Source organism: Ambystoma mexicanum, chromosome 6q, assembly GCF_040938575.1.
Source record: "Ambystoma mexicanum isolate Mex_15411 chromosome 6q, UKY_AmexF1_1, whole genome shotgun sequence".
In the NCBI taxonomy this organism is placed as follows: Eukaryota; Metazoa; Chordata; class Amphibia; order Caudata; family Ambystomatidae; genus Ambystoma; species Ambystoma mexicanum.
Genome location: NC_090937.1, coordinates 1,398,209,113 through 1,398,234,044, shown reverse-complemented (window position 1 = coordinate 1,398,234,044; position 24,932 = coordinate 1,398,209,113). Strand labels below are relative to the sequence as shown.

General features: G+C 45.3%; 1 protein-coding gene across 6 annotated transcripts in view; it reads left to right on the top strand.

Annotated features, from left to right (window-relative positions):
- HGFAC (HGF activator) overlaps window positions 1-24,932 on the top strand; it is a 1,108,062-nt gene that overhangs the window by 581,197 nt on the left and 501,933 nt on the right. For all 6 annotated transcript variants that reach the window (XM_069632041.1, XM_069632043.1, XM_069632038.1 and 3 more), the window contains exon 9: window positions 12,290-12,378. In XM_069632041.1, coding sequence (XP_069488142.1) covers window positions 12,290-12,378 — 89 coding nt within the window. The remainder of the gene's footprint in view (window positions 1-12,289; window positions 12,379-24,932) is intronic.

Sequence of the window (24,932 nt, the reverse complement as noted above, 5' to 3'; positions counted from 1 at the left end):
CTGTGGTGGGGAGCGCAACGGCCCACACTACTCTGCCCATTATGCAGTTCAGATCATTCCTTTTGCAATACACACATTTGCGTGTACAATGATGCACCCAGAATATTTAAAATGTTTGAAATGCACTAATTAGTCCAGCCATGTTTGTTAGAGAGTTTTACACAAGGTACTGTCTGTGACAGAACCTGGAAAAACCCACCTTAGGTAACAGGGTTGGAGCCAATAGGTAACAGGGTTGGAGCCAATTAGATTTAGCCTGAACTACCCAAAGGTTTGATAGCAATGGCTGAGCAACCAGGCTTAATCTAGGAGGGAGAAGGGCTGTAGTGAGGCACACAGTACTTGGAGCATACAAGGAAACACTGGCACACTACCAGTGATATACAAAATAATAATTTATTTTATGTCGACCTAAGCTTTAGAGATAAGTCATATAAGTACTATTCACACAGTAATATAACAGTAGAATAAAAGGCAGCACACTTTAAATGAAATGTTAAGCAACATAAAAGGTAGAGAAAACTACTGATAAGTAAACGTAGATCAACCCTTGGAACTTTAGTTAACCCCTGCTCAACCAATCTTTCCAAAGTCCAACCCTATACTAAATGAGTTGCACAGAGTTAAGGAGGGGACTGGACTTGCAGTGACACAGGAATGAGTAGGAAAGAGGCAGGTAAGCAGCAGACAGGGCAGAGTCTATGACGGTTTCTTCAGGTTTGCAGGTAATTAATAGTTTAGCAATTAAGAGCCCAATGGGTAGCTCACCCCATGGGACTCAGGGTGTCCTGGAGTGGGGTGCAAGTAACAGCTTAACTGTCGCCCTCCAAGAACACAAGAACAACATAGCAAGACTGCATTCCCTGTTGTGCCTGACACTCGAATCTAGCTGCGCTGTATTCTGTACTGCATTCCCTGTTGTGCCTGACACTCGAATCTAGCTGCGCTGTATTCTGCACTGCATTCCCTGTTGTGCCTGACACTCGAATCTAGCTGCGCTGTATTCTGCACTGCATTCCCTGTTGTGCCTGACACTCGAATCTAGCTGTGCTGTATTTTGCACTGCATTCCCTGTTGTGCCTGACACTCAAATCTAGCTGCGCTGTATTCTGCACTGCATTCCCTGTTGTGCCTGACACTCGAATCTAGCTGTGCTGTATTCTGCACTGCATTCCCTGATGTGACTGACACTCGAATCTAGCTGTGCTGTATTTTGCACTGCATTCCGTGTTGTGCCTGACACTCTAATCTAGCTGTGCTGTATTTTGTGCTGCATTCCCTGATGTGCCTGACAAATGCTGACTTTCATTGTGCCGCCCTGGTCACTATACAATTGATGTTATTTAGTCTTTGCTAGGCTTCGGAACACACTGTACGCTCAGGTCACCTTATGTTTGCTGATATTTAGTCAAATCTAGGCACTTGGATTCATTGTGCCGCTCTGGTCTCTGATACCACAGTCCTATCTAATGAGACCCAATTTTGACCCTTGTGAACAATTTTGCAGGTATCTTACTCAGGTAGCTAGTACTACAATCATGCACGTCAGTGTGCTCCTTCTACTATACTATACTTTAGCCCTATGGGCTCCCCCAGCCACTCAGTTACCCACTGCCACAACCTCCCCCTATTGGGTTAAACCCGATCAGCTACCTAATAGTCTGGCCTGCCCTAACCTTCACCACCAGGCACTGCCTACTGTGACTGTGACGTCTATAATGAGCCCTACAGCAACCACCGCAGGTTTACACTACTCCAGTAACAATATTAACCAATACCTTAATGACCCAGTTCTGTGGCTGGAACATTTCGCCAGGAAACCCACACCCAAACAACCTTGCCCCCTCGTCCTCAGAAACAAGAGACTAGGCACTAGATTCCACCTACGACACTCCCGCAACAACGCCACCAAGCAAACCTCTCATACACCACCTGGCTCACCCCCATCTACCACTACATGCAAATCCACTACCACAGGGGCTAAATTGCCTGTGTTCAAGGGCACCCTTATCAACGCTAGATCTCTCCCAGCACACGCATTAGACATTGCTGACCTCATCACCACCTCTGACCTTGACTTCATCGCTATATCCGAAACTTGGCTACATGCCGCATCTGGCCCTTCACTATCCTTGGCGTTACCGCCTGACTACGGCATCACGCGATGTGACCGTACCACTGCCCAATCCAGAGGCGGTGGCGTGGCCTTCATCCATAAAAACTCTCTTGACCTAAGAGTGGTATCTGACTCCAAACTCGAATCAGCGGAATCGTTGTCAGTCAAACTATCACTAACGCCTAACCAAACGGCCATCCTCCACCTTATCTATAGGCCCCCAGATCCGGCGCCGACCTTTGTCTGTGAAATATCCACTCTCCTCCTTCACCAAACTAAAAATAACTCACAATCATCCTAGGCGACCTTAACTTAGGCTTTGGTGACCCAAAAGATCCCGTGGCACTAGATCTGGAGAATGTCCTAACTGACCTCGGCCTCACCTTGTACATTCAAGAACCCACCCATATCAAAGGCAGGACCCTTGACTGGTTAGCCGGCTCTAACTGCAATATCAAGGTTCCCGACAATACCCCTTGCTTATGGTCTGACCATCACATTATAACTTTCAATATCGACGCAACTCTGTAAGCCCCGACACTGATAGCTCCAGCACTCCCTACTAGAAGTAAAAATGACATAACTAAGGAGAAACTCCTCCCACTGTTACTCCCCTCCCTTAATGCGGCCACCTACACCTGCTCTGATCCCACCTCCCTAGCAGACACCTATAACCAAAGTATGCTCACAGCTATAGACTCTATAGCACCCATCAAACTTAGGAAGGCCAAACCGCGAGCACATCTTAATTCATGGTTCACCCCACAGTTAAGAATGCTCCGCAAAGTTAAACGCTGTGCTGAAAATCGCTGGAAAAGCCACCCTTCTGATGAGCATAAAGATGGTTTCCTTCTTGCCTCACTCACCTACAAAGATGCTATCATCACTGCAAAAAAAGAGTCTCTTAATAATCGTATTCTGCAAGCTGATTCGAATACAAAGGAACTCTTCAGAATCCTAAAAGAGCTAGAAACTCCAGTCGCCCCCCCAGCCACTTGCACGAAGGACAGTAAATGGTGTGCTAACATTCAAACATTGCCCAGCTCCCATCATTAAGGACTCTGCACATGATTTTGCCCCATTCATTACGGCCTTCATCAACTCCTCCTTCAAAACAGGTATTGTCCCGGACAACCTTAAGGACGCTTGGGTGATCCCACTGCTCAAAAAACCTTCCCTAGACCCAAGCATACCTACTAACGTCCGACCTTTCACCACGGTACTGTTCTTGCTTAAGATTTTAGACCGCGCAGCATACCTACAGATCCAAGTTTACTTGGAATCCAACAATCTACTAGGTCTACGACAATCTGGTTTTCGTCCCAGACATGGGACGGAAACTGCTTTAATAGACCTCAAAACCCAAATTGAGGTATTGAAGGATAAGGGCAAACTAGCAATGCTACTACTCCTGGACCTCTCTGCCGCATTTGATCTGGTCAACCACCAGATCCTATGCAAGCACCTCCACTCTGCTGCCAACTTCTCGTCCTCTGCCGCGGCCTGGATCAAATCCTTTTTGAGCAATAGATCCATGAGGGTCATTGCCCCATCCGCAGTCGCGGACCCTTCCCCAATTCACTGCGGCATACCTCAGGGATCTTGTGTGTCACTTACACTTTATAACATTTTCACGAAACCATTCATTGATGTGCTTGACTATCTGGGTGTCTCCTACACTAACTATGCGGATGACACCAGATACTCATTTCCATCACAGGTGATTATCTAGCTGACACCAAGGCCCTTAACGACGTCTACCTGGTCATCCAAGCCTGGATGGCCCAACACCAGTTATGCCTAAATGACGACAAGACGGAGCCCCTTATCCTGGGCACCTCGCAACACCTGAGCAAACTAGAGCCATCCTATCAGTCATTCACCATAGACGGTAATACCATACAAGTCTCGAAAGATACCAAAACGTTAGGTTTTTACCTTGACGCCACCTTATCCTTATCTCGACAAATAAATGCAGTCAAATCTGCCTCTCCATACACGTACAAACCTATTGCAGCTTGCAGACCATTTCTCACCACCCCTAACAGTGTCACACTAGCTAGAACTCACATTATGGCCAAAATTGATTATTGTAGTGCACTCTACTTAGGCACCAGCCAAGAGAACCTGAACAAACTCCAAACTACCCAGAACAATGCCATTCGAGCTGCCCTAAACATCCCCCGCAACCACCACATTTCAAAATCCAGAATTAAACTAAAGTGACTACCTGTCAAGCAGAGAATCTCACTCAAACCACTTGCCCTCACGCACCAATGCTTGGCTAACAAGGCCCCTATCTACCTCTGTAGTCGGCTGTCTCGCCACTCGACCTCCCGTCTAAGAACTGCCCAGACCCACTGCCTATCGATCCCTAGGTTCAAACTTCAAAAAGCGGGGGCACTAGCTTCCCTGTCCTAGGCTCTAAGCTATCGAACTCCCTCCCCGTTACTATCAGAGCCGAAGACTCTTTCAACACATTCAAGTCCAAAACCAAATCTTGGCTTTTCGACCAGCACTAAGACATGCTCTTGTCTTACATACTCTGGCCCTCTGACCTCTGTTATTACTTTCTGTACACCCTATGGGTATATCCACTGTTAAGCCTTAGCGGCACTGCAATCACTGTAATGTATGTATATAGAAACTCTGTCATTATTTGGGTAATGTAATTTTTATGTCTGTACATATGCATTAATGTAATGTAAGTCTTATGTCTGTATATATGCATTATTGTGACTTTGTACAAATTGCGCCCTGATGCCTCCGGGCCTGATGGTTTGCGCTTTATAAATAAAAAAATACAAATACAAATATGCTTAGGACAGCACCTTTTCAGTGAAGAACTTGGTGCAGCAGGTTGGTCCCCAATGAGAGGCAACAGCCATTACTGAAACCTGGCTCCACGCTGCCTCAGGACCTCTACTATCATTAGCTATCCCCGAAGGCTACACGATCATTAGATGCGACCGCGACACAGACCAAACCAAAGGAGGCGGTATCGCCATCATCCTCAAAACTTCGATTAATCTCTGCATCACCACCCCCGGCCTAATCTCCTCAGCAGAACTACTCACAGCCAAGCTAGCCATTACCCCTAACAGGACCATCACACTCCACATTATATATAGACCGTCCGGCCCACTATCTTCGTTTGCTGAGGACCTCTCCCACATCTTCACTGACAACACTAAGTCCAAGTCTCAAATCATAGTATTAGGCGACTTCAACCTAGGCTACCTTGACCCTAATGACACCCCCGCCCAGGACATTAACAACCTGCTACTCAACCTAGGCTTTGTACAACAGATCACTCTCCCCACCCATTCCAAGGGCCGGACCATCGATTGGATAGCTAACTTAAATTGTGACACAAACATCAAATCCATTCAACCATGCTCATGGACCGACCACCACCTGATCACCTTCAGCATTCCTGCCAAAACCACCCCTCCCACGTCCAATATAGCGCCAGCCACTGCCACTAGAAATAAGCGTAACATAACCTGCGCTAAACTACTCCCACTTATCCTCCCTGCTCTTAACGATATCTCTTCCTCATGCTCTGACCCCACTGTCTTGGTTGACTTGTACAATCAAACAATGCTTAAAGCGATTGATCTTATCACGCCCTCGAAACTGAGAAAACCCAAACCTCGGGCACACCTCAACTCCTGGTTCACGCCACAGCTGAGAACCTTACGTAAGGAAAAAAGGATCCTTGAAGCACGATGGAAAAGCAATCCGACAGAAGCCAACAAAGCTAGTGTCGCCTTAGCCACTCTTAACTACAAAGTAGCCATACTCACAGCAAAAAAAGAGACTTACAATAAACGCAGTGAACTAGCCCAATCTAACACCAAGGAGCTATTTAGACTCCTGAAAGAGCTAGAATCTCCTGACACCCCCCCACCCCCCGACAACTGCTCTAAAGACAGCACCTGGTGTGCTAACATCCCAAAAGCCCTCTTTGGAAAAATCGTCACTCTCCAATCCAAAATCAATGATAAAAAAGTAGTCTATAGCCCAGCCTGCAACACAAACCACCCCAGACTAACACCAACCCGAACACCGAATCCATGAAACCCTTCAGCTTCACACCCCTCTCCACCATTGAAGTATAACACATCATCAATAACCTTAAACCTACTAACTGTCAGGGGGACCCCTGCCCCGCTACCATTGTCAAGGAAGCCGCTCATAACCTAGCACCCTTCATCACCTCACTTATCAACTTCTCCTTCAGCACTGGGATTGTCCCCGACAACCTCAAGGATGTCTGGGTCATCCCTCTACTGAAAGAACCCACCCTGGACGCCAACATACCCACCAACTACCGACCGATCACTACGGTCCCTTTCCTTTAAAATATTCTTGCCCGTGCTGCATACCTGCAGATCCAAGACTACTTAGAAACCAATAATCTGCTGGGTCTGAGACAGTCTGGTTTCCGCCCACGATACGGTACTGAAACAGCTCTACTGGCCCTCAAAACCCAGATCGACCTCAAAGATAAGGGCAAACTGGCTGTCCTACTCCTCCTTGACCTCTCCGCGGCCTTCAATTTGTTCAATCACCAAATCCTATGCCGTCACCTAAAAACTGCCTCCCACTTCTCGGACAAAGCGACAGCCTGGATCACCTCATTCTTGGATAATAGATCGATGCAAGTCTTCTCCCCTACTGCCACCGCAGAACCCTCCCCAGTCACTTGTGGAGTGCCTCAAGGATCCTGTGTATCACCGACACTCAACAATGTATTCACAAAACCTCTATTTGACATTTTGGATCTTCTGGGTGTTACGTATACCAACTACGCTGATGACACCCAGATACTTATCCCCTTCACAGGTGACCACAAAACCAACTCACTCGCCATCAACGCCATTTATCAAGTCATCCAGGCCTGGATGGCCCAACATGAACTGTGGTTAAATGACGACAAGACTGAGCTCATCATCCTTGGCTCCCACCAAAGACTCAACAAACTTGACCCATCGTTCAAAGCTTTCACCATTGATGGCAACACCATCAATGTGGCCAAGGACACAAAAACGCTTGGTGTCTACATTGACTCCACTCTTTCCCTGTCCAGACAAACCAACGCAGTATCATCATCGGAATCATACACCTGCAAGCTCATCACAGCTTGCCGCCCTTTCCTCTCTCCTGCCAACTGTACCACACTAGCCAGGACCTTGGTCCTATCCAGAATCGATTATTGCAATGCTCTCTATTTAGGGACCAACCAACGCAATATGAATAAACTTCAAATAATCCAAAATAAACCCATCAGAGCGGCGCTCAATATTCCTAGGAACTTTCACATTTCTGACTCCAGGCGAAGCCTTCGCTGGCTCTCAGTCTCCCAAAGAGTCTCCCTCAAATCACTCGCTCTTACACACAAAAGCCTAGCCAATCAAGCCCCTAGCTACCTAGCCAGCAGATTCGCATTACACACCTCTACGAGACCACTCAGAAGTGCCCAAACCAACTGTCTCTCCGTCCCACGCTTCAACTTACAAAGATCAGGGGGACGCAGCTTCCCAGTCCTAGCAGCCAAGCTGTGGAACTCACTACCCAACCCACTAAGAGCAGAAACTTCGTTCCCGTCCTTCAAGCGTAAAGCTTCAGCCTGGCTGTCTGCCCAGGACTTGCTATGATTCCCAGCTCATATCGCCTAGGATCTCCACAACCGCACCACTGGCTCATTGCTATTACCCTCTATCTCACATTGTATATCTCCTTGCTTAATTGGTCTCTCTATGTATATCTCATTCAACTGCGTTATTTTAGCATGCCTCTATCTCACATTGTATATCCCCTTGCTTAATTGGTCTCTCTATGTATATCTCATTCAACTGCGTTATCTTACCATGCCTGTACATGTTGTATAATTTGTATACTTTTTAGAATGCCTGTATTTTCATGTTGTATAATTTGTATATTTGTATAATCCTCTCCAAATGCTTTATGTATCATGCCTGTAACTAAATAATGCACCCGGTTGCCCTTGGGTCTGGTGCGCTCTACAAATAAAATAAATACTAAATACTAAATTTACAGATTCTTAAATTTCTCCATGATCTCGGGTATCAAATATTATAACATAAAGGAAGTTCCGGCTATAATTTATGGTGTGGAATGTATATTGGATGAGCTAGGTGATATCCTAAACAGAAGGGAAGGCTTCATAGGGAGGCAGGCATTATCCCTTCCTCTTTCTCTACCAAATTGTAATATATATATTTTTTTGAAAATATGTTTTATTGCAATTTTCTTACAGGGTATATCACAGTGCCAACGACAGTTCAGCTGGGAATAGAACTCTGCAACAACATTTGAAAACAGTCATTTATTGGTGTACTCATTAATGACCCAACATTTATACAACCTTAATCAACATCCCATCCCTTGTCTCCTCCACCTCCCACCTCACACCAAGATGGGCTGGCGGAAGCAGTTTCATTACATTGAACCGGAGCAGTAATGCTGGAAGGTGGGGATAGCAAATTTGTTGGGCGGTGCCATTGTGTGTGCTGGCGAAGCGTTGTGGCGGTGGGGTGTTTTGGTGGAACGTGGGGTCTGTCAGCGTCGTCTGTGGGGAGAGTCCCATGAATGGTAGCAATTGTGCGTCAATGTGTGTGTGCGATTCTAATAGGATCACCCTAAGGCTGTCCAGTTCATATATTTTGTGAGATTTGGCTAGCCACTCATGATGTCTCAGGAGACCATCTCTTTTCCAGTGGAGGGTGATATAGACTGTGGCAGCCAAAAGTAGGTTTCTTTGCATGTGTGGGAGTAATGCATATTCTCTGTCATGGTCCTCAAAACTGAGCAGTACTAACAAAGGGAAGAGGGCTCTGTCTGTGTTGTCTATGTCTCTAATCCAGCCCAATACCTCTTTCCAATAATTTTGTACTTGTGGAGAGGCCCACCATATGTGCCAGTATGTGCTTGTTTCTCTGCAGTTTCTCCAACATAGAGGGCTGACATTGGGATACATCTTTGAAGTCTGTGTGGGGTTAGATGTCATCTAAAGAGGAGTCTGGCGTTGTGCATTTTGTATTGCATCGCAATAGTATCAGACCAAACCGCATTGTAAATGGATTGCCAGATGTTTGGTCCTCTGGGAGATGTATTTCTTTGGACCATGATTTTTGGGTGTTTGTGGAAGGAATATGGCCTCTACGTAGAAGCGACCCATAGAGTTCCGAGATAAGGCCCTTCGACTCTGCTAATGTGTTGAGGACCTGCTCGAACCTTGTCAGTGAGTGTGCTAACTTGTGCTCCTAGCCCTGGTCCCTGAGGACTCACTTTATCTGGAGGAACGTCGCGGGGGTGGGGGGTTCTGGTATCCCCAGGTCGGTTTCAAGTTCGGATTGGTGTAAGATGGTGCCCTCCTTCCACAATTGCCCCATTCTGATTAACCCCACTTCATGATAGGGTTGAAATCGTAGGGTTGAAAGCTTGCATAGACCTTAGGGTCTGCATTTAGTAATGATAGAGGCATGTATGATTCACAGTTTAGTTTGTTACTGTCCTCTTTTGGGAGGACTATAATGTGTGCTTCTCTAAATGAATCCGGTGCCCTCCCATAGTCCAACATGCTATTAAATATTGACGGCAGGAACAGGCCAGTAGAGGCACGTGCTGTTTATAAAAGACTGGGGTATAACCATCCTGCCCCGGTGCTGAACCTGGTTTTATCTTTGCAATGGCCTTCAAGACTTTGTCACTGTTAACTGGGAGTTCCAGAGATGCTCTGTCCTCCACGTTAAATGTGAGGAGTGCCAGACTCTCAAGGAATTCCGAGCGGCCTTTTTCATTCCTGCAGACTCTGTGGTGTATAGCCGGGCATAGTATTCCCCAAATTATTGCACAATGGCTTTGGGTTGGTTGTGTATCTTACCCCCCTCATTTCCTATTTTGTAGACTGCCCCTTTTGCCCTTTGGCCCCTAAGGCGAGCTGGCAGGAGAGTGTGAGCCTTGTCCCCTTTTTAGTAATTTTTCTTTAAGTGGGAATACTGTGTGACTGCCTACCCCCTCAAGAGTGCCACTCCTTCCTCAGCTCCATGACCTCTACTATGCCTTCCTCTGAACTCCCCCTGCATCGTTTAGTGCCTTTTCATAATAGCATGCTTTAAGTTGGTTTGACAAAGCGTTCTTTCCCTCTTTTTAGCTGCCTCCTCTGAGATCAATAGGCCACGGAGGGTGGCCTTTGCCGCTTCCCAAATTATGTGGAGTGGGGTATCCTCTGTGACATTATGTTGAAAGAATTCTCAGATCTCATTTTTAAGGGCCTCCTGAAAGACCAGGTCCCTGTGAAGAATATCGTTACAAACCCAGCATTTGTCGAGCGGGGCTTGAGGTTCCATCTCGAGGGAAAGTCTGCACATGTTGTGGTCGGACCAGCCTACTACTTGGATACTTGCCTCGATCTTGGTGTGTTCCTATGAAGCGTCTATGAGTATGTAGTCAATTCTTATGGCTGTCAAATGTGGCAGGGAGAAAAAGGTGTATGCTTCAGTGTGGGGGTGCAGTGTTCTCCATGTGTCTATCACAAAGAGTTCTGATAGGATGTCTTTCAGTGCATCACCATCCTGTGTGGTTGGGGGCATCTCACCTGGCCTCTGCGATGACCAGTCAGATAAGGCGTCTGCGGTTTGATTAAGGTCCCCGCCACAGATGAGGCAGACCGTCTTCCAGGTGCTTTGGGTGGTTAGCGCCTCGGTACAGAATGGGACTTTGCTATGGGTCCGCAGGCCGTGTCAAATCAATGCTCGTTGCTCTATCTTCCCTGCTTGAAAACTGACTACGTTTGGAGGGTGATTCCAGGGGATCCTCTGGTCACCTTCCCTGTATCTGCACCATAATAATTTGGTGTTTGGCTAGGTTTTTTCCCCAATTGTTCGCTGCTTCGCGAGGGAGACAGTGGACTATGCTTCCATTCCGTCTGCGCCCCCTGGTGGTCTCCCCGACCAAATTGTATAATGAGACACAAACTTAGATTAATTTCCTTGGGATCAATTGTGACATGGAAGAGTCTTTGCCTACTTGATAGAATCTTGAACCCACCACTGAATTCTTCATTTGAGAATCTTTAATTTATATTAAATTCAAATTCAGCTCCCATGTTAGTTGAATTTGCTAACACAAATTACTCTATGTTGACCTGTTTTAGTGATGTGACGGATTTTTATGTTGATCCTTTAAGAGTAAAAAGAAACCCTTATTATTGGGACTGGATTAACACAGTTGATAAAATAACATCATATGTTTTATATTTTGAAAAATAGAGAATCCTTATTGATATATTTAACTTTCTTTCCTTCACCTAAACTGTATTCACTATAAATGCGATTCACACTTAACTTAGTTCCCACAATGCAAGGCTGGGGGTCAAGAATGGGCATGAAAAAGCTAATAGAATGTGTAGGTGATATGAATCTAAGAGTGAACTAGAAACCTTGAAGCGTCTTCTTACTGTTTGTGAAGCTACAGCGAATATGAGACGGATATATTTCTCAATGTTTGTACATAATTATACTGATTTGGCAGCTGAGCTACTCTGATTTTGAATGATGGATGGACAGCAAGTGTCATTGGTTTTAAATTCGTCCAGATGTTTAATGCATGTGTATGGAATTTTTGAAACTTTCACGAATTGAATATGATGTAATACTAATCTTGTATTTTATGTGTTGTACTTCTTTTTCTTTTTTATCTGTTTTATCTTTTATATCTGTTTTAATATGTGGTGAAAGATTTTGTTTATGAAGCACAAGACAATAAATAAAGTAGTTTCTACCAAAGCTTTCCTACCAGAAAAGTATTTACCTGCCTCTTGCTCCAGCTCGGTAGGTTGAAAGGATCTGGGGGGTGGCTGGTGCCGGCTGGATCATAGGTGGCATGTCTACATCTAATCGGAAAATAGGTTTGTACCTGAACCACATTGTATTCAGTTTTTCATTCCACAGAAGCATGCATAGTTTCTGGTTCATCAGTGAAACTTCTGAATAAAGCCGGTGCTTTTGCGATTATGGCTATTTGCTTGTTCTAATGATGGCCTGCAGGCAATTTATTGCCGGCATCAGGGTTTGAGTTGGCACATGGTCAAGCTAAACCCCCGACCCAGATGTAATACTAACAATAATCTTGTCATACATTCAGGAGTCCAGATGGGGATGATGCGCCTTGGTGCTACATGCTGAAGGACCAGCACATTTCCTGGGAACATTGCAATGTTTCGCCGTGCAAAGGTAAACATTATTGCTTTAATATTGGCAATGTATACTAAGTGTGAACAAGACACCCTCTGACATACCACAACCACCTTCCCATCCTGTGGCCCCATTTACCTCTTCACACATACTATAGACCCCAAACTAGTTGTCACCACAATTATGCGATTGTGGTGCATTTCTTGATTTCCTCTTCTCTCTCTGTCTCTACCAGAGGGCGCAGAATATGCACTCACTACTAGCCATACGTGAGCGATATTTTAGTTTTGGCATGCAAGATATGGTGTGCTGTGTGTATGTATCACATTGAGGTGGCGGGTGACTTTTTTTATGTCTGGCTAGTAGCTTGCGACTTTAATCCCTCCCCCTCCTAGTTTACCAGATCAGCTGGATTGTTGTTCAATTGATAGCAGAAGACATATGTGTCTGAAACTTTCCTAAATAACCCTGTCCAGATGTATAAGGTCACTACTTACCCAAACGTCTCATTGTATTGCCATACAGTTTTGCATAGCACTGGGTCAGCAGGCCTGCGCATGCATATTCCTGCTTTATCAAATAATCAGCAGAAATATTAGGGGCCACCCAGGCAGACTGTAGTCTCACATGTGTCTCTATGAGTGCCTTTGAGTCTGAGGGATAACTACATAAAGACCAGGTCTGGGGTGCCGTGGTACAGAACCACCCTCCTACGTGGATCCACATGCTAGCTTCTCTGCTACTTCATCCATGACACTCCCCTTCATCCCAATCAACCAGCTGTTGGTTTCCACCAGTTGAAATATTGAAAGACCTCAGGTTTCAGCAATTAAAGGTATTTCCTCATCCACCTGTATATCAAATTGTATATGGCTTTATATTTATATTTTGTCAAAGATCTGCCACCCGTCAAATGAGGGTATGCACTTTAAGGTACTTTGAACATGGATCCCATCATGTTAAAAGGCAGACCATGGGTGTTAGAATACATTTTAGTTCCATCAAGCTGCTTTAGGAAGGCGCATGTTTTCTCTGTGGCTGTCACATTGCCACATCACATTGCAGCTGCCAGTAAGTCAATAACCAGGGCCAGGAGAGTACACACGTGTGAACTACACGTTTGAGCGTGGGCAATTGAAAGTGAGGCCTGTTTAGCAGAGCCCACTTTTCAGAGAGTGAAACCACCATCATTTTGCATAGCAAAAATCATCAAATTCAGGATTGCACACCCTCGCAGATGGCATTCTGTCGCAAGTACACTATATTGGATAATTCCTCCTTTTTGAAATTCTCTCAAAAGATTTGACTTTAAAAAATCAACACAATACTCCAAACACAATACTGCATTTACAATAATTATGCTCTATAATGTATCCCTCCACAGGGTGTCTTTAACCTAAATTAATGACGCCCATCAAGTGGGTCTCTTGTTGTAGAGTTTAGTAATGTATAATAATAGACACGCTTTTCAGTCCAACATCTTTGCAATGTTGCTTATTAAAACATTGAACAGTTTAAAAAAATGATACTTGTCTCCATGCCGGGTATTCCCCCATTGCTATTCAGTATAATATAAATTGTCAGTATTATCAAATGTAATGGTGCTGAGTCTAGTAACTCCAGAAGGATGGAAGGCACTGCCAGGATGACTTGCTGGGTTGAGTTGGCCCTGCTGGGATCTGATATGAAGTGAGATGTTAACATATGAGCGATGGTCAAAAAATGACTGATGGGTAGGTGGCCGAACTCGTAATGAACCTGTGTGCTAAGAGTTTGCTGGGGGAGGTCTAATACTATAGTGCATTTAAAACGTGTTTTCACTGACTTGAATACTGTGACAGCACGTTGTGCCTTAAAGTTCAGTGCTATAAATGTGCAGAAAGCATAGTATGTGATGTGACCACTTCTCTTTCCCCTTTGATGGCAGTTTGCCACATTTGTCTGTCTTCCCAGCCACATTCTGTAGCTTTGCGTCCCCATGTTTCTGCAACCCGCTACTAATAAAAAGACGCATTTTCTAATTTCAGCAAATGATGTGTTTGTTTCTTTTCCTACGGGTACACCTGTAGATTCCTGTTGTGATTATTTTATAATAATAATTATTATTAGAGTATTTATTGAGCACGGACTTAGCTTCGAGAAGCAATGGAGCGCTTCTCAATCATAAGGGGAAGAACATGGCATTGGTAGCAGAGAAACATGGGAGTGGGAGGCTAACAACAGGGGAGGGGAGGGGTGGGCAATTTGTCAGCAAGGGATCTACAAGCAACCAGGGGAGGAACCGGTGGGGATCAGATCGCCCAATCCCAGGTACGGTGGGGAGCGGAGGGGGTGTTATTGAAACGAACGCCACACTCATCTTCAGTGGAACTGTAGTGACCTAAGTTCCACTAGCCCCTTATAAGACCTGGAAACAGGATAAACAGGATAAACCTTGGTTCCCAGATCGAAAAAAGCTGTACCGAAAGAAAGAAAAAGATGTGTAGAAGGTTGAGATCCAAGGATGCTTTTCTTTTAGGTTTAAAAGCAAGCTATTTATAATGGTAAATCAGCTTTCTTCTCAAATAAAATCCATTCTGCTATCAATACACTAAATTCATTGTTCAAAGTGATTTCATCTCGTACTAATCCCAAAATCATGTGACCCTCCATTCAGGTTGTCAATCATTTTAATCACATTTCTATTGGTACAATTGGAGCTATGCAAAAAAATATCCAGTCCAGCTGAGATGCCCTCTCACCCCGACTGGAACCAAAATTCAATTCTCTTGCCTTCCTTTTACAATGTCAATCCACCACCAAGCAATCGATTCACTTTCTTCTTCAGAAACTGGTGCATGCTTGTAAGACGGAAGATGCTTTAGCTGCACTTATTGCTCAACAGCATGCAGATACCCTTGCTATGTGTGTTTCCACTGGGACCAATCTATCACTTCACAAGGCACACACACTTCCTCCTCAATTTACACAGTCCCTCTTTTGAATAAAATCCTCTCTAGATCCTACCAGTATGGCCCACTAACGACCCATTACAGACTACTCGTGGATCACTGAACTGTTGGAGTGAAGGTGGTCACTGCCCAAATGACCAGCTTTTTGGGGAATTCTACGGCTCATTGTATTCGCATCCATCTGTATATTATGCATTTTATCGGGACGGATTCAGTGCTCCTGACTGTTTGGGATGACTTTATGGCTTCTGCTGATAAAGGTGCCCTTTCCGTGTTGGTTATGCTCTATCCCTTTCCGTGTTGGTTATGCTCTATCCCTTTCTGTGTTGGTTATGCTCTATCGGTCCATCATGGCTTTCGTTTGTCAGCTAGAGTGCCTTACAATCTCACCCGCATGCTAATCAGACTCTTCGTGCTTTTCGAAACGGGATGAAAACTCATCTGTTTCGTTAAAAATCTTCCATCTTCATGCCATTAAATCTTGATGTATTTTTTCCATATGTTCCTAGATGTGGTAGCTACTGCCCGGTTCAAGTTACAAATACCTCAAGCCAACTCAGCTCAACTCAATGGCTGGGCTTCTGCCTGACCTCCAGCCTTTCTAATTACAGCACCCTTGCAAGCATGCCCAGTTTCTGCAATCAGGGCACATCTTAATTGGCAGATTAGCTTCTGCTGGCAATGCTATTGTGCTTAGTTTTGAGTTGATGATTGCACCTGTTTGTTGGTGCATTCGCTGCACTCATGGTGGGAGTTTTGGTTAGATCCAGTTTTATTCAGTTGTATATCCCGTGCTACCATTCTAAGTAAGTGTTTATTTGTCTGCTTTGATATAATGTTTGCTCTTGTTTTTGCTTCCTATTTCTTCTACTTTTCGGTTTACTTCGGCATTCCAGGCTTCCCTTCACGTTTTGAGTCTCTTTTCGAGTGGGTTTGTAGTTTGTATTTATGTTAATGTTAATGTTAAAGGACATTTGTACAGCGCACTATCACCACTGGAGTGGTCCTCTGGTAACAATAGGGATGTCATTTCGAACAGAAATGATACACCAGGGAAGCAATACAGATGGCGGAGGCTATTCATGAGAGCATCTCACGGGCTGGGGCGATTTAGCTTCTCTACCTTCCGAAGTCAATGAATCAAATACAATTCAAAATGTGGTCATTACACTGGTTATTACTGCGTTCATAAGCTGGAAGAATCTGTCAGGAAGTGTTATATACATACTAATATTATTATATATATTATTAAGAAGGCCATAGGGTGCATGTTTCAGAGATTGAACTAGATCGCAGAGACAATAAGGACATCTTTCTTATTCCATTCTATAAAAACTAACATAACAATTGGCCCGTGTGGCATATGTGGACCCTAAGAGGCACTAGCTCACAAATCAAAGAAAACGCTTTATGATGTTACATAAGGGCATTGGCTAAAATGAAGGGGGCCATGTAATTCCTCCTACTAGAGGAAGCTGTCATGTAGCTATTGACTAGATTTGACAGAGTCCCCAACCTCAGTAGTTAAAAATATGCTAGCTTGGACATTTTAGTGGCAGTCATAATAGCATAATTGATAACATCATAGAAAATCAAATTCTAACTCGGTCTGATAACAGCATAAAATATTAATTGCTGATTTTCCACATGCCAGTATAAAATATGGCCATGCACCAAGTACTAGCTAAGTACTGTTTGCTGCCTGCTGCCTGCTTCCATCCCGCTTTTTGAACACTTGGAATTGGGAATTGCTGCCGCCGCCGACTCACAGCCTTGACCGGCCGGAACAGCTTTGGAGCTGCAGCATTGACTTTTCCATTGGAGGACGTCTTAGCTGGTAACACCAGCCTGCCTGACTTTGAGGTGTTTCCTGCTCGAGGAGGCCCTGCCCCCCCTGACGAGTGACGTCTCCCGACCCTCTTCAAGTAGCCACATCCCAGCACACCCGCGCCGCGCACCAGGTACTAGCTAAGTACTGTTTGCTGCCTGCTGCCTGCCACCATCCTGCTTTTTGAACATTGGGAATTGCTGCTGCCGCCGACTCACAGCCTCGACCGGCCGGAGCAGCTTTGGAGCTGCAGCATTGACTTTTCCATTGGAGGACGTCTTAGCTGGTAACACCAGCCTGCCTGACTTTGAGGTGATTGTGCGCCTTTGTGCTGCCTGTCTGGAGCTTACTGAAGTTGTGTGCCATTGAAGTTGTGTGGCTCGTTGTTTTGTGTTAGCACACCAACTGGGTATTCCGTGTGTCCAACATCCACTCTGTACTATTTTGAAGGTGTTTCCTGCTGTAGGAGGCCCTGCCCCCCCTGACAAGTGACGTCTCCCGACCCTCTTCAAGAAGCCACACCCCGGCGCACCCGCGCACCGAGTACTAGCTAAGTACTATTTGCTGTTCGATTCCCCTGGGCTTGCAAGTTGCATATAGAAAGTACAGTGGGTGAAACGGGCCTTGGTGTTGGGGGCGAAGTTACACTGTACGCTGGATCGATCTCACGAGCACTCAGCTACTGCCTTAGGAGACTGCGGGCTGTATGCCTTTGATCCTTGGGCTTGTGGTGCTCCTGGGTAACTTCTGGTGTTCAGTCTTGGCAACCCCCAAAGAGACAGGGTTTTGATAAGAGAAGAGTGTTGCACCGGGGCTGGGCTCTATTGGGTGCATGAGTATTCACCACTGCATACCCTAGTTAGGCCCCTTGCTATGGGTAATTGTCCTCTGTTTGCCTTTAAATTATAACTGGGCACGATTATTTACCTCTGCATACCCTAGTCATGCCACTTGCCATGGGTAATTGTACTCTGTTCGCCCTTAAATTATAACTGGGCTGCAGTTGAGTCTGGCTGTTGTTCCGTTAACACTTATATTATAGTCTTGCAGCAGTTTTGCCTGTTGGCGTGTGCTTCAGGTGTAGACTATGAGCCATGCTTTGAGAAGCAACTCTAAGTCTGAAGTAATTCCTAAAGTCCAAAGGAAATCGGGGAGGTGTAAATTGCCGATTAGCACCCCTTCTCTTTCACTTTCCCACAAAAAATCGCTACTATCGATGCCAGCTTTGCCCGATGTGGAGGGGGCAGTTCTAAACCAAGAAGAGGCTCTGGATGCCCCTAGAATGGAGGACTTAGTCCTGTGCCTGGAGCCCTTGAGTACAATTTCCCCTCCGGCTGTGATGCTTCCCACCTTTTCTGTGCATGATGCCAATCAAAATGACGAAGTGGTGGCTTGCGATGCTGTGCATGTCCATGACATCAATTGCACGCTTAGGTTCGACCATGAGGGTTTTCCTCATGTTTCGGATACCTCAATGTTAGCTCCGACAATTATGACTGAATTGAGAAAATGGGTGCGGCTCTCACTGGGCCGCTCCCCACCTGCCTCTAGGTCTTTTCCCTTTCGAGAACAAGTCCATTTCCATCTTCCGGATGAATTAAGCTGCAAAAAATCCAGCATTTTTGACAGGGACGTGCCCTCCACTCCAGCGAGGGGAGAGGGAGGTGGTGTGCCCTCCTATTATAACAACACACATGGTGTTTATATAGACCCACCCGGGAACCTCCTGCCCCGTGCACTCGATGTCCTGAATCTGGGTAACAATGAGGTTGGCTCTATTGCATCTAAAGAGGAGGCACGGTCCTCCTCAACCCCAGAACACTCACTTGCTGGTACCTTCTCAAATGATCCTTTCAACTTTCCTGTCATCTCACAAATACTTAACCTCCTGGACAAGGGCCACAAGCTTACCCATTGTTCCCTGAGGGAAATGCAAGGCAATTTAGCCTTTATGAAAGAAAAGATGGCTAAATTGGAAGGTTTCCTTTTTGCGGAGGAACAATCTAAAGCATTTTATTTTGCACAATTTGAAAAAATGTTGGCCAATGTTGTAGTGCCAACTCCAACTGCTTCTACCTTGCCTTCAGTACGGCCGCAAGGCTCGCAGACGTAAAAGGCGTATTTGAATGCCTACTTGCCACAAAGATCCTACTCGCAAGTGTTGCAAGGGGTGCACATGGCTGGGTCGCAACAGCCTGATGTTGAGGCTATATCTGCTGGAAGTAGCTAAACTCCAACATGATCGTCTCCTCCAGGTTGAGCACATACTGTTTTAACTGGCTGCGAAGTCTCAACCCTTGGAAGACTCCGTCTACCTATGTGGAGGAATGGAGCTCGCCAATAGGATTGAGCCCTCACCTGATAGTCCCTCTGCTTTGACAGCTATCATCGACAGTCAGATCACTTTAGAACCTGTTGATCTCTCAGTGCCATGTGAGACAGTGGCGATTCAATTAGAACAAGAGGGAAAGTATTTCCCGTCTCGCAAGGCAAAGAAGTCATTCTTGAGAGCCCAAAAATGCCTAAATCTCGCGAAGGCCTCCCAGAAGAAAGTGGTAAAGAAAGTGCTCAATGTTCTGGGCACCCACTCTGGTAAAGTAACCACTCCTGAACTGAGCACCGTGAACGTCCAGGACGATCAGGCCTTAGATCTTCGCAAATTGAGCGACGAAAGTAAAAAACATCTCCAGATCAATGCCATAAAATGTGGTAATGTGCAGGTGCCTGCCTCTAATCCCCCAAGGACTCCAGCTGCCAAGACTCAACCGCAACTTCACTGCTTTTTTCCTAATATTGAAAGCAAAAAAGTGGTTACCCGGCCCACGGGCAAAATAAAACCTGCAACCAATCGAAAATTGGACATTGAGTTGCCGATCGTGGCACCAAACCTTGTGGACCAGCCCTCTGCTTTGGTAGGACTTGAACAGGCCACCCAGGGGTGTCAAGAGGAGGTTGCCATCGCCCTTAGCCGAGAGGACGGGCAGGCATCCTCGGTCTCGCCACGATTTACGCCCTGTGATGAAGAGCTAGCACAAGAGACCCACCTGGGTGAGACATCTGCAGAAATTTTGTCCTTTTCGGAAACCCCCAAGGATATGAAGGTTATACTGGGCTGGATTAGCAACCCGGACATAAATGGTCTCGCCAAGATTAACAGGTCCTTTTTGATGAATTCATTCTTTCAGATTCCTTCGTTAAGAAACTTATCACCAAAGGACCTGGATTGGGTAAAGCTTGCCTCCCACAACAACTATAGAGTATTGTGTAGAGTCCAATCCCAGATAATAACAAAATTGATTTTGGACTTCACCGATGACTTTGCATTACTGGGTCTCACTCCTTGCCTTTTTACGGATATGGAGTGTGCTTGGGCTTTTCTGGACTTTGCCACACCAGTTCCCACTGTGAGAACAGAGGGTCCTGTAGTGTCCCCCTTCGAGCCCCATGCCAACCAACTAACGCTGCAACTTGCCTCGCTCACGCAGGCGCTAAGTGGTCTGTCATGGCTTGAGCCACTGATCAAAGTGGCAGCATCTATGAAACCTCCTCCATTGGAATCATAACACCAGGGGATTGCAATCGCATCCTGGAATTGCTGTGGTGTGACTAACCTTAAGACATGGCATCGCCAGGTAGACCCACAGCAAAGGATCGAGATTTTAATGCTACAAGAAACGATGGCGCTAGAAGCCCTCGTGCTGGATGGGTACATTTGCTTAAGTGCCCCCGCACGACGTTCCTGTGTTGGACGTCTATCTGGAGGTACTGCCATACTTATCAGCAACGCCCTTAAGGTGGCCCCACGCATTTTGGAAAAAACAGAATCATGTATTGGTGGAGCTAACCTTTGTTGACTGTAAAATCCACTCCCTACTCTTGATGTCCATATACTGAAATCCGAGTGCTGTTTCACTGGACTTGACCCTAGAAGGGCTCAATCGAATCCTGGGCCACGTAGCGCTTTACTGCCCTAATCATGAAATCATAATTTCGACGTATGCTCGTACTTGGAATTGGAAGGCACCTATCGACCCTCCGACCACTCCTCTCCTTATGTACTCCAAGCTTTTACTAGAGGCGAGCGATGGGCCAGTTTCTTTCAAGCGTGGGGCATTTATCCTATTCAACTTGCCCCTGAGACCATCAAAACTTCTTGGAAACGTGGGACCTCATCATCTCTTATCAACTATGTGTTTGCATCAGTGGCATGTGCCGGTCTGCTCGACCCCATTACAATTTTGAGTGTGGGACTGAGTGACCATCGGATGTTGACCACCTATCTACACTTGAGGCTTGAAGCATATGAAAACTTGGAATCTGTCGCTCTGGTGGAAAGCGACAGGCATACCTTGTCAGTTAGATGGAACCCCACTATCTGTCGCAAAATGGTGTTTCGTGTAAATCAAGATCTTGTTGTGTCTCATGACAAGCACTTAGCGCTGTGGCACAGGGAGAGAATCATCGATTTAAATCTGAAGATGATTCGATCGCACTTGGTGTGCCTAACTAAAGAAGGCAGTGAAAACAGGCGTCTAAAAGCTGCACGGCCATATTTGGCAGAGGTGGCTAAATTAAAAATTCAAAAAAACAGCGAGTTGCGGAACTTAAAAGGTACCTCTTTGAGTGTAGTAAACTTGAAAAGAGAAAAAAACGTCATTGTTGCTCGCTTCAAGTCAAAGTTGAAGTTCCTGCGCTACGCGGGCTACAACCTTGCCAATCAACAAATGGTTGAACTGCTATGTATGAAATACATGAGGGAGCAATGGTCTATTTTACGAAACTCATTGGGTAAGGCGGACAACCGCATGATGGTGTCCATCTCGGGCACGGAATGGCGGTCTTTCTTCTTTAAGAAATATAATCTATCGGAAAAATATCGAAGGTTGGAGTCTCTGAAATTACAGTTGGAATTCCCTTCCGTTTGTCCCTGGGAAACCAAGGACATCGTCTGGGCAATCTCATCCTTGAGGTTTTCCAAAGCGGCTGGGCCCGACGGGCTGCCACCTTGTGTATATAAGGATGACCCGCAGTTTTGGGCCAGTTATTTGCTTCTCTGGTATCAGTCAATATATCAATCTGGGAAAATTCCTCCCTCCTGGCTTTCGGCAATTGTAATTCCAATTCACAAAAAGGGTGCCTTAAATGACCCGCCAAACTTTAGACCAATAGCCTTAATTGACATCTCAGCAAAAATGTTTGCACGGTTGAATCTGTGTGAGCTGGAATCTTACGTTAATACCGCCAATATTCTTTCAAAAGTCCAGGTCGGTTTTCGCAGAGCTATGGGCACGCAGCTTAATGCATCAATTCTTGCCCATCTAATGGCAACATCACGCGCTCAGCCAAATGGGACAATTTACATGGCATCCTTAGACTTATCAGCAGCGTTTGATAGTGTTCTGCGAAATCGTCTCTGGCAGAAGATGCTGTGCTATGGCATCCTCCATGAGCTGGTTGCGATTATAGCGGCGCTCCACCATAACACTTCTTACAGGGTGCGCATCAACTCGGAGGGTCTGCTGTCCGACAGTATCCCAACAAGAATTGGCGTGAAGCAAGGCTGCAACTTGGCTGCGATACTTTTTAATCTGTATCTGGCCAACATAGAGCAGATATGGGAGGGAACAAACACATTTGCGGTAAACCTAGGCAAGTTACCTCTACACTGGTTGGCATTTGCCGATGGCGTCATTCTATTTGACAAGGTCCCCTTCTGGCTACAAAACAAACTTAACATCTTTTATGAATATTGTACCCAGAACAACTTAACTATCAACTCAGACAAATCTCATATAATAGTTTTTTCACCTAAGAAGAAAAACATGAGATTTAAGTATGTTTTCAATTCCCACCCAATTATGATGAGTGAAGAGATTACTTACCTGGGGTACCATATGTCAAATGGCATGTCTGTCGGCAAGTGGTGTCTCGTGTTGGCGACCAAGCTAGACCAGCTGTCTGCACAAATGAGGATTATCTTTTCGAGGTACTGTAGATAATTGCTATTGCCTCTTCTTCACTATTACACCATGAAAGTAGAGCCCATTTTACTTTACTCCTTGGATGCTTGCTTAGTAAACCTGGGCCCTCTATTAAATTTCCTCCAAGGTAAGATTTGGAAAAGGGTATTATGCCTTCCTGGCTACTTGCCTAATCCATTTCTTATACACGAACTGGGATTATATTCTCTAGCAGACAAACATGACTGGCGTATGTTAAACTCCTTTAACAAAATGTTCTCGCCCCCAGTTAACTCCCTGTATGAGGACTTCAGCTTAATGCTAATTAAAGATCATCCTGCCTTGTCGAAAGAGAAAGTATATCGTGCCTCCAATTGTAATAAATATATTAATATTGGCCTACGCCAAGCTGCTCGAAAGTCGCTTGCGAAAGAAATCTGTGTTGCAAGGTCCTGACCTTAAATCCATGTAAGCCGCCATTTTAGGTCAAACCGCCATTTTAGGATTCGTTGTGTAAAAGTCACCCTGTGAGCTAAAATGGTGGACAATGTCATTCCAGAATACAACATGGCCGTCTTGACCTCTGTACATAGCTAATGTGTAATTTGCCTGCAGGCCACTTGTTGAGGTCGTGAAGTGAGACCTTGTCCTTCGTTGACCTATGTGTAGAAGGATTACTCGTGCAATGAAACAAATCCACGAGCATATGTTGAGACAATGTATTCAAATACTGAACGAAGAACATCTGTTTAACTACATTGTATTAATGTTTAAGAAGGCCTGCATGGAAAACTTTAGAATAAACAGTTATTGCATAGGCTTGTTGATACATGTATTAAAGGCAAACCAGTTATATGCGGTTGTTTGAGACTTGGCACAAACCCTAGATCTGTGATGTATTCAAAGAAATATTAACCCGAAGTGGGACTGGACATCGCGCCCACCAAATGTATAAAAAGCGAATGCATTCTAATGTACAGCGTCTCTCACTGAACACACTGAACCACGCTGGAGTTCGTTGTGTTGTACTGAGGGCCGATAGCTATCTGATTTTGCTTTTGTTTCTGTTTTTGTAACTGGATTCAGTATAAAATAAAGTACTTTGTTTGTTCCTTTGTAACCCGTGTTCGGTGTATTTCCTTTTGGGGTACTCAGCCTCGATATTTTATTTCTGTTTTCACAGTTGGCGCCCAAATAGGGACACTCAAGATTGATGCCGGATTGTTGAAGGTTGACGCACGCTATCGGACAGGGTGACATAAGGGGCCCCCTGAACAAGACGCGATACCTCAGCAGCGCTGCACGACCCGATCCTTGGACGATAAGCGTGTGGTCCGAGATGGCATCTTGACGAGGGTCCACTTATCGAGGAGGGCAGATTTGCCGAAATCACCATACACGAGGTAAGATTAGTTAGGTAAGATTCTTAGAAGTACCGATCGGTCCTCCTTAGGTTTGGTCAGGTGAGTCGTGACCCAATTCTTAATTTAACCCTGACAATTTGAATTTTGGCGCATTGTATCTGCAGACACAATTATTGACCAGGTAACACCAAGAATTTGAGATATGCCTGGGAAATTGTCTACCTGCTTTAGGGCATTATTCCGCAGTGATAGACAATCTTTGGAATTTAGCCATCCCGCACCACAGGAGGGGTCGCTGGCATGTACTATGTACTGTAAGCAGGGCATTGGAAGTATAGTATTTAATGATATTTGACACAGACAAACCAGACTTGCCTCCGAACTTCAGTGGCCGATCAATGGTAGTTTTGAGATCCCTTGTATTGAAGTCTTGTTAAAGAAAAAGGCTAGACCTGCAGCATTTGATGTTTTGCAGAATTGGAAAAAAGAA